At 37.0% G+C, this 10,524-nt stretch overlaps 1 protein-coding gene across 1 annotated transcript in view; it reads left to right on the top strand.

Moving 5' to 3' along the window:
- The window catches only part of myo1d (myosin 1D), an 89,539-nt gene continuing 79,015 nt past the window's right edge, over positions 1-10,524 (top strand). Inside the window, exon 1 of the mRNA XM_016469208.1 lies at positions 1-432. Coding sequence (XP_016324694.1) covers positions 338-432 — 95 coding nt within the window. The 5' untranslated portion in view covers positions 1-337. The remainder of the gene's footprint in view (positions 433-10,524) is intronic.

The following is a 10,524-nucleotide window of genomic DNA, read 5'->3' as shown; positions in this document are numbered from 1 at the left end:
ATGAGAGGCGCGACGCTCGGTGTAGCGGACTATCACTCAAACACCGGGAGCTTCGTAAAGTTGTGTGAAGTTTTCAGGCGACCAAAGAGTGTGTAGCTTTAGGCATTTCAATATTTGAGAAGACGACAACAACTTGTAGTTAACAAACAATGCGTGTTTATATATTCCTTTACTAATAACATGAAAAGAAGCCGACGAATAGTGCGCTAGGCAAATGTAAACAAATTCATGGAGATGCATTATCCCTGCTGTTTGCTGTTGTCGAATTGACTTGTGTATTCGTAGGATATTCAACAGTTAGCTCTACATTTTTTGCTTATATTACTAACGCATTAATATGGCAGAACACGAAAGTTTGGAGTTCGGAAAGGCGGACTTTGTTCTTCTGGACAATGTTTCGTTGGAAGAGTTTATGGCCAACCTCAAACTCAGGTAAGATAATTCACCTACTGGGATCCCTCTTGCCATGTGCTTTGGTACGGGACAGGTATCACAATGGTACTTGTATTCTTTATTTTTGCTTTGGATTTTGAAGTCGAATCTGAATTATGTTAAGAAGAAAAAAAAACCTCTCTTCTTTACTTCTGCCTAAACTATGATTAAAATATCTATCTATCTATCCACACACACACATACACACACACAGTCATATCAATAGGTGATGCAAGTTAGTGTTACACCTAGTTACATAGTGGTTATGTTTCTGAACTGAACTCATACTGTGAGCTAGTAGGCTGTAGGCTACAAATCTGAATCATCATCATTGCATAATGCTTTATTAGCTAGGATCTACTGTGGTCAGATGGAGGAGTTATTCAAAACATCTTGCAAAACATCTTTAAGAATGAAACAGTAATTGACTCATATTTTAGATAGTACATATTACATCTGGAGTAAACTAGCCTTAAGTTGTTCAGGTCAAGGGAACAATTAATTACACATCTCATGTCAATATTAAAGGAATTCACAGCATTGTTGTGTTTGTTGTGTCTATTGTAGCTTCATATAACTGGCTGCACCTGCTGAGCCAGAGTGCTGTATGACGGGCTCAGAGGTGTGTTGACCATGGCAACACTCCCCTCTGATTGGCCTTATTGTTTTAAACAAGTTTGCAGTGGATATCCTACTATTGTGTTTTATGTTTTTGGCGATGTGGATCACATTTCCTCATCAGCACACTGTAAATAAATGACTTGATGGCTCTGATAAGATGAAGGTGATTGTAGTTTGAGAATTCAGAACTTTTTGTTAATGGTTAATATTACAATGCCATAAAATCAATTGTATGCTTCTCTGTAGTGACACTTAACTAGTGACCTATATGTGGATGTCTCACAAGGACACTAAATTATTGTTCTGGACATATTACAAGTAGTGTTTCCAGTTAATTGAGGGAGATATTTTTGGATCATATAATAAACTATAAATAATAATGATTTCAAATGTATAAATTAAATTATGAATTACTGTTCAAAAGTTTGGATCAGTATGATTATTTCATGTTTTTAAAGGGTTAGTTCACCCAAAAATGAAAATTAGTCCATATATTACTCACCCTCAAGTCATCCTAGGTGTATATGACTTTCTTCTTTCAGACGAATCCAGTCGGAGCTGTTTCATGGCACTCAGCGGGTGTTGCATGAATCAGTCCAAAAGAAGTTAAATAAAAAGCGCCCATCCATAAAAAAAGGACATTCTTCTTTACAAATCCTCATTTTGTACGTCTAATTAGTGACCGTTGTTTTGTTTTGATCTCTCCTCTGCGTTTCCGCGTGCGTCACTTCTGAGCAGCGCATGCGCAAAACCGACCTTCATACGTCATCCGCCCGGAGCTGCTTCCGTGTATAACAGTGAGCGCAAGCTACATTAAAGTGATTATTACGTTTTGAATATGGATATTTTTCTTCCATGAAACAGCTTGAAAGATCAAAGACACTTTTTAATATAACTCCGACTGGATTTGTCTGAAATAAGAAAGTCATATACACCTAGGAAGACATGAGGGTGAGTAATTTATGGGCTAATTTAAATTTTTGGGTGAACTAACCCTTTAAGTCTTATGCTATAGTAACGACAATAAAAAATGTAATATTGAAAAATATTATTACTTATTTCTATAATCTATTTAAAAAATATAATTTATTCCTGTGATAGCAAAGCTGCATTTTCAGCAGCAATTACTCCGGTCTTCAGTGTCACATGACACGATCCTTCAGAAATCACCCTACAGTAATATACTGATTTGATGCTCAAGAAACATTTCTTATTATCAATGTTGAAAATAGTTGTACTGTTTAATATTTATTTTTAGAAACCATAATACCATTTTTCAGGATTCTTTGATGGATAAAAAGTTCAAAAGAACATAATTTATTTGAATTTATTTGACTTTTGTAATATTATAAATGTCTTTGCTGTCACTTTTCAACAATTTAATGCGGCCTTCCTGAATAAAATTACTTTCTTTTTTAAAAAATAAAAAAATCACCCAAAACTTTTCAACAGTAGTATATCTGATATATAGATAATTATGAATCCATTTTTCAAACACCATGTGGATGCGGATAAACAACTTGGCCATTAATTAGCAACAGGAGATGCTTACTGGTTCCAGTGACTCAAAAAGCACAGGGTGTCTATTTTTCCCACCTCTCAGCCATGGCCTGATTTTCTTCCTGGCTGGGAGATGGCGTGTGCAGTTTGTTATTTGCAGAGGGGTGTGACCAGGCCAGCTTCCTGCTTCTTCAGTCTCCACATCTGTGTCTGGGGCTTCAGCTGGAAGAGCTGATGCCAGATCACATCCTGTGCCCTCTGGAGTGATAAAGAAGAGTGCTGTTGAACTGGAAATAACTTTTTATATGATGCCTTTTGAAGGCCGTTTGCTTTGAATTCAGGATGACCATATGTGATGTCAAAGCAAAACTTTGGTTGAACTCATTTGGATAATGTGTACATTTTATTCAGTAAAATAAGCTGTGTTTACAGTCAGCCTGGGTTTGCTCTGCCAAAGAAACTCCTAAATATAACAAAATTGAAATGCATCCTTTCTATGCAAAGCTATTTAAAGCAAGTTTGTCATTTTGTTTAGTTGTGAGGGTTTAAGCTCTTTACAGTGAGGTGTCAAAGTTAAACAAGTGTCGGGACTGCTGACACATACTGTACATTGTAGCGTGATTTGAACTCTGCCCATGACTGTGTTTACACAACAGCATTTTTTTTAGCAAGAGTTTGTGTGGGCATTCTGAAATAACAGCTTAATTTGATGTGCGCTGAGGGCTTGACTTTATATGGCAGTGTTGTTTTGTCTGCCCCTAGGATCTTGGGGAATTTTTTGGCAATCCTCTGCACATTTCCAAAAACAATTTCAAGTGCTGCCCGAGACCATGTTCCAAATTCTTCCAGACACTGACTCTGATACTGCAGATGAAATAGCTGATAATCAGTATGCCATGGCAGAGCCTTCCAGCTTTCATGTGTCATTCAGACAAAAAGTCAAGTCTAAAAAAGTCTTCAACAAACTAGTAATTTTCATAGTTCGAAATTGTGCTACTGTATACTTTATGTATATATAGTTGAATCTTTCCTTGATAGTCTTGACGTTTTCACTCTGCGTAGATGATGAGGTTAACCTTTGACTCTAGTGGCTAGAAGTGACAGGAAGAATGAGCTCAGGAAGAGAGTATTGGCAACCTATGAGGCCTCATTACTCTTCCTATTGGCATTTTCCTGTACTAGAGATGTAACCTTTGACCCACACAGTTCTTTAAGCCACTAGCAGCTAGTGTAATGGGCTTGATTGTGTTGGGTGTTGAGAAACGGAAGAAAAAGGGCCAGTTGATTGAATGTTTATTATTGTATCTTGCAGTGGTTCTCAACTTGTGCGTCATACTGGTCACAGAGAGCAGGGAGAGAAACAATGCTGAATGCAAATAATAAAATGCAGCTAACCATATAATCATGCATATTTTAGGTGGCAGAATATATTAGGCTTATACCTTTGAAAGAGAGGAGAGGAGAACACACCCTCATGTTTTGTATATACAGTATATACACGCTACTGTTTAAACATTTGTGTTCAGTGCCGTTTTTTAATGTATTTGAAAGAAGTCACTTATGCGCACGAAGGTATAATGAAACCGTTATATTGTTAAATTGAAATTATTACAATTTTCTTTTCAGCAGCCATTACTCCAGTCTTCAGGGTTATATGATCCTTTTTCAGAATCATTCTATGATGATTTTGTGCTCAAGTAAAATGTCTTATTATCAGTGTGGAAATCAGTTGTGATGCTTAATATTTTTGTGAAAACCACACATTTTTCAGGATTCTTTGATGAATAGAAAGTATAAAAGAACATAATTCATTTGAAATAGAAATCTTTTGTAAGAGTCCTTACTGTCAGTTTTGACCAGTTTAATGCATCCTTCCCAAATAAAAGTATTAATCTCTTTAACATATTACTGACCCCAAAATATTTGGGTACAGTGTTTACAGTATATATCTCTCTCACTTGGTAAAATGACAATATTCGGGTATTTGTTTCTTTCTTAAGTGGTCCCAGAATACACATCTTGCTAAATCAACACGTTAATAATTTTGCATATTGCTGTGGAGTTCATGGTGATATTAATTTCATATTTAATTTTATGGACTATATTGTTAACTTTTGTCACTAGATGTAAAATGTAAAATCTTGAAGCAAAACCAGTCGAGAACAACAGTTGTAATATATCTTGCTAGTCATCTGTTTTTCAGGTTTATAGTCACAGGGGTCTATTTCTCTCAGTTTTCTGAGAATAATTACACATCTAGTGCAAATGATTGCTTAAAAATTGACCTGCTGTGTTGTGTGGTCATAGAGTGGAATGAGGGAAACTTTTAAAGCAGAAGGCTGTAAATCTGTGCCATTTCCTCACAGCTTTTTATCAGGGTCTTTGTTGAGCAAAATCAGCCAGATGATAACCATAAGTAGGGGTCTAAGGTTAGGTTTAAAGAGCACTACGGGAAATTGTGTAAATTGAGCACATATGCTTGTTTCTGTTCCATATTTACAGTATGGTGCCACTGGACAAATAGCCTACAAACTGGAGACAAATATAAACTCAGGCAAGAAAATGAATTCTGGCCTGTATGCGTCTTTGAATGAAATTAACTTTTTATAAGTCCTCATGGGGAAGATCACAAAGACACCATTTGTAATAGTGGTGTTTAAATTTGATCTTCCTGTCGTAGTTATATCTTGAGGATTTCAGTTCTGTGAACCTGTTGGCCGAATAAGCCTAAGCCTCGCCCATATCAACAGTATAAAAGCTCACTTGTTGCCTTAACAGCAGGGCCACGTGGAGTCCAGCTGTGACACATAGCAACCCTATTCCCATCCTGCACAGTGAACTGCACAGAGATCAAAGTCCTCTCAGAGCTCAGGTGCACTGCGCAGAGACAGAAACCATCCTGTAAGAATAGATGGAGCAGCAGAGATATGATTTGGCCTGTAAGGAAGAATGATAAATTTGATCAATCTTTTTATGGTCAGTGCCTTATGTGTATATTTAGGTACTTTGACCAGCACTGCTTATTTTTAAAGGTCCACAGTGTGAGAGATGAAGAGATGAAGAAAGAATGCCACTGGAAAAATACTTTCCATATAAATGTTACAAGCCCAGAGGATTTGTCCTGTGATTCTATAATAGATCTTGACCAAATGCATGATACATCTTGTCCTGCTTTGAGGTTCATGCTTGCTTGCAGCTATGGATTCTTGTATGGTCAGATCTTTATTTTATGAATAAAAACGCAGACAGTACTCCCAGTAGATGGGATTTTTACCTTATGTTGCAATAATATATTTAAAATCAGCAAAAATCGCCAGTGCATTTTTGAATATTATGATTCATCCCATTTTTCTACAACTTCTTGTATTTTTGAAACTACTGAATTTGTTTTATTTTATTTTATTTTGGTAATTTACTTTATGGTTCAACTCTATCCCTGTTGTTTTGGAGGATTGTTTCCTATTTTTGTTTAGAATAACATCTCAGATTTTATCTCTTCTAATCATTTCCCTACTGAACCTTGTTATTTCCTAAGATATGAAAAATTAAAATGTGCTGAAAACTCACCCTCGGGCTTACCTTCTGTTTTTTTTTTATTTGAACAGATTTGGAGAAATTCAGCATGACATCACTTGCTCACCAGTGGCTTCTCTGCAGTGAATGGGTGCCATCAGAAAGGAGAGTCCAAACAGCTGATAAAAACATTACAGTGATCGACAAGAAATCTAGTCCATCAGTTAATGTCTTGTGAAATGAAAATTAATTCATTACATTTATATAGCGCTTTTCTAGGCACTCAAAGCGCTTTACATTGTCAGGGGGTATCTCCTCATCCACCACCAGTGTGCAGCATCCACCTGGATGATGCGACGGCAGCCATAGTGCGCCAGAACGCACAAAAGCTGTGTATTTGTAATAAATCCATCTTTAAGATGTTTGAACTTCTTAACATTGCGTCCTGCTAAAATACGAGTTCTCTATCTATAATATTGCTTGAAGCTAAATTAAAACGCCTTTAAAATGGATTTGTTTCTTACAAACACACAGCTTTTTGCTTCACATGATGTTAATTGTTGTGGATTACTGATGTTTTTATCAGCTGTTTGAACTTTAATTCCAACTGCACTCATTCACGGTCAAAGGCTCAGATATGTCCCTCAAAAGACTGCTTTAAAGTTTGATGGCTTCAAAAAACAGCCTGATTTTCTCTCACTCTCCAGCAAAGAAAAGGGCCTGTCTGCCCTCAAGAATTTCCATACAACCCCCTGTAATCTGAAACATATCACCGGCCTTACATAAACAAGGCTGTTGCTTTTTTGGCCTTTTTTCCCCTAGAATAAGCTTCAAGCTCCACAGACGTCTCATTTGTGGACTGTGTGCCTTGGCTGGCGGTCACTGATACCACTAAGCATGTTAGAGGAGCTCTCTCACTCACATTCATTGTCTTTAGGGTTTATAGCCTTGATATATTTTACAGTTTTGACTGACCCCTCACCTTCTTCATAACCCCTTTCTGTCTTATGTTTACAACAGGCTACATCCTAGCCCCAATTTCATTAGTCTGTTTTTCATAAGCGATATAAGCGACTCCTAAATAATACCCAAATTGTGTATTCGCCACTGCTGGAAACCCATTTCCTCTCTCCAATCGATGATGTGGCTTGATTACATTACATAGACACATTAATGAGATTATATGTAATCTGTTCTGACTAATAGCATTTAGATGGGACACAATGATGGATGTGTCATGTATTTCAATGCACTTTTTCTCTAGTGGTTCAGCACATTTTCAAGCAGGTCTGTCCTGCTGTGTCTGTGGAACTGTGTTATAGCCAGGTGTCAGTAACATTCACACTAATTTCCACTTTGCTTCTCCCTTTCCTTTAGTTTTCAGCCAATTACCTCATTAACTGTACTTTCTCTCTTTCTCGTCTTATGTCTGTTTTTGTGCTTTCCATCCCTGCCCTCTTTTTACCCTGATGGAGAGCTCTTCTTGAAATAGCTTGCTGAGTAATGTCTGACTCCGTTTGGCCAGTCGTATCTTTTTGTCTGCTTTTTTCTTCTCGAGTTGGCCGTCATCTCATCCGCTACTGCTCAGTGACATCATATTGGGATCAGAACCATGTGCTAAAAGCTCAGATGAGTTAGAGATTGGCCCAAGGCCATGTCTAGTCACTTTACCGTTGACCTCTGAAATGCAATCATCAAAACATGCCTCCATTTTCCCTCATTTTCTTTCCCTCATCCTGACGGGAGAACAAAAAGTGCCTGTGATCTCAGGGAGACAATGAAGGGAGTGGGCCAAAATAACAAAAACTTCAGCATGTTGGCGCGCTCTGACATTTACACCTGGCTCTCATTTCCTGAGTAGTCAGTGCAAAGCTAATGAAAGTTAGCGTGAAAGCTGCACGTTTAAGACATGGCTTGAAGTTTTGCCAAGTGGGACACACATTTTCCCCATTCAGGCTTTACACACAGTAGTATGTTTGTAAAGGAGGTTAACTTGACAAGACTGAGTCAAATTGAGTCCAGTGGGCATGAAGAGCTTTCCAGAAAAATAGTTTTTTTTTTTTTTTTGGCTGTTGAAGGATGTGTGTGTTAAGTTTTAAAGGATTGTCAGCAGTACAGAAGCAGCTGGTGTTTAACAGCAAACAAATGTACAAGTTGCACAGAAACTCATTTAAAATGTGGGAGAAGATTTGTTGTGGTGGGGGTGACATGCAGCTTCCAAGATTAAATGAACAGGCCAGAAGAATGGCAGCTGTCTCGTATAGAATAAGGGCTATATTGAATATTTAATAGTGCATGACCATTTCCTTTATTTTTGCATTTATATTACCTTTGATGTCATCTTATTCTCTCTTGAAGTCTTTAAAAACAACACTTAAATGCAAGTCTAAAAATGAATAGCCTATCCATTATTCATTCTTAATATTGTGATACCCAAATTAATTTCAATGATGTCCAACATTTCTCATCAAACTCTCCTCAAATGATTGTGCTTTGATTTTATTGCTCTGTATTCTTTCTTAGTATATTTTGACAATTATCTCTTTATTTATCCTAAAGAATTTTGAGGCATAACTGAGATCTCCAAAAATTCTTCTGGGCTGAACTGTCTCTGCATGATAGAGAGTCCAGAGGACAATTCGCTATCAGGTCATACCCTGCATGCTCTGTGTTAAGCTGTGGACTGAGTAACACTGATTGCTTGGTGGTAAATTATATGCGGGGATAATCAGGTATCAGGGACAGATTATCCTTTCATTGCTGGAGTTGTGAATATACAGGCTTTGATTTTCTATCTAGGAGTTGGACCATCTTATAAGTCAGTACTTTAGTGTGCGGGCCTTGCATGTTGATATTCCTGTGTTCCGTCTTTGTATTTTACTCCATCTCTTTGTCTCTAATTCTCTGTTTCTCTTTTATTTATCCTGTGCTGCTGTCCAGTACAGTTCATTTTCACTCCTCTCAATTTTTTACTCTTACTTGCAACTAGTCCGAGGGAATTTACAGGCTACACCCCACCCTGGTCAACCACAAGCAAATAACCGCAAGAGACCCACCCAAACAAGCCTGAAACCAGTAGTTATCCTCAGTCTGGCAAGTGATCTCTTTCTAAAAATGGTATCAAGCTCTAATTGTCTGGGACTTCAGATGACCGGTTGGTCTTTATGTGGTGAAGGGTGTAGCTTTGACTGCAAACTATTTAACTTGCTTGAATAAGTAAAACATTTTTTAAAGTATTTAAGCGGTATGGAGCAATTAAAGGAATAGTTGGCCCAGAAATCGTTGTTATCATCTACTCACCCTCATATCATTCTTGTATGAATTTCTTTCTTTACCTGTTTTTGTCCATATTACAAAATCACACGCTTGAGGTATTCGGCCAATCACAATGCACTGGATAGCTGGCCAATCAGAGAACACGCTTTTCAGAACGATGAGCTTTGTAAAAATCGATGTGTTTCAGAAAGGCAGGGCATAGAGGAGAAACAATAATGTACAGTATGTGGAAAATAATGTGTTTTTTTAACCTTAAACCGCATAAACACATTTCATTACACCAAATACACAAAATAATGTTCATTTTAGCAGCATCATATGACCCCTTTAATATACAATATCACCTCTTTTCAACTCAGCCGCATTTTTAAAAAACAATTTGAAAGGTCCCCAAACTCCATCAAAAATGATGTATTTATCTCTTAATATATGTTATCTTTTCCATTAACATATTTGTTACCATTTCTTTCAGCCAACGTCCTATATTTGGTGCATATATACTTTTTCAATTTAAAGAAATAAGAATACATATATTTATAAATATATACTCCATCTTTTTTAACTTGATCTACTTAGGATATAAATGAAATAAAAAGATTAGGCGACAGTGGTATGTTAACATCAAGGATCTTTTCTATCATTCCTTTCACATCTTTCCAAAAATTCCTAACTTCTTTGCACTCCCATATACAGTGATATAGCGTTCCTTTAAAGTCGCTGCATCTTGAGCAAGTGTCTGGGATATTTTCATTATATTTATGCAATACAACTGGAGTTATGTAAATCCTCATCAACCACTTATATTGTAGCAGTTTCAGACAAGTGTTCATAGTTAGTGATTGAGCTTTCTTGCATGCTTCCATCCAGTCCTCCATCTGAATATCGTCCTTAAGATCCGATCTCCAAGCTTCCAATTTATAGTTTGAAGAGTCCTTTGATCCTGAGTCCTGACACCAGCATATTATATAATGAAGAAATTAAACCTTAACTAAAACAATTTCTTGTCACTTCTTTTTTTTAAATAGACAATGATGGCATATAGAGGGAATTATTTTGTGATTTGAGGATAGAATTTCTTATTTGTAAATTTCTTCTCCGTTTTTAGTGGCAGAATTACAGTGCCACATACTGGTCTGGCATGTATACTACATCGTTTTGTGTCGGTTTCGTGGTTTCGTGTGT

The sequence above is a fragment of the Sinocyclocheilus anshuiensis genome, unplaced genomic scaffold (assembly GCF_001515605.1).
Source record: "Sinocyclocheilus anshuiensis isolate Anshui unplaced genomic scaffold, SAMN03320099.WGS_v1.1 scaffold1572, whole genome shotgun sequence".
NCBI lineage: Eukaryota > Metazoa > Chordata > Actinopteri > Cypriniformes > Cyprinidae > Sinocyclocheilus > Sinocyclocheilus anshuiensis.
This window is presented reverse-complemented; position numbering and strand designations above follow the sequence as displayed.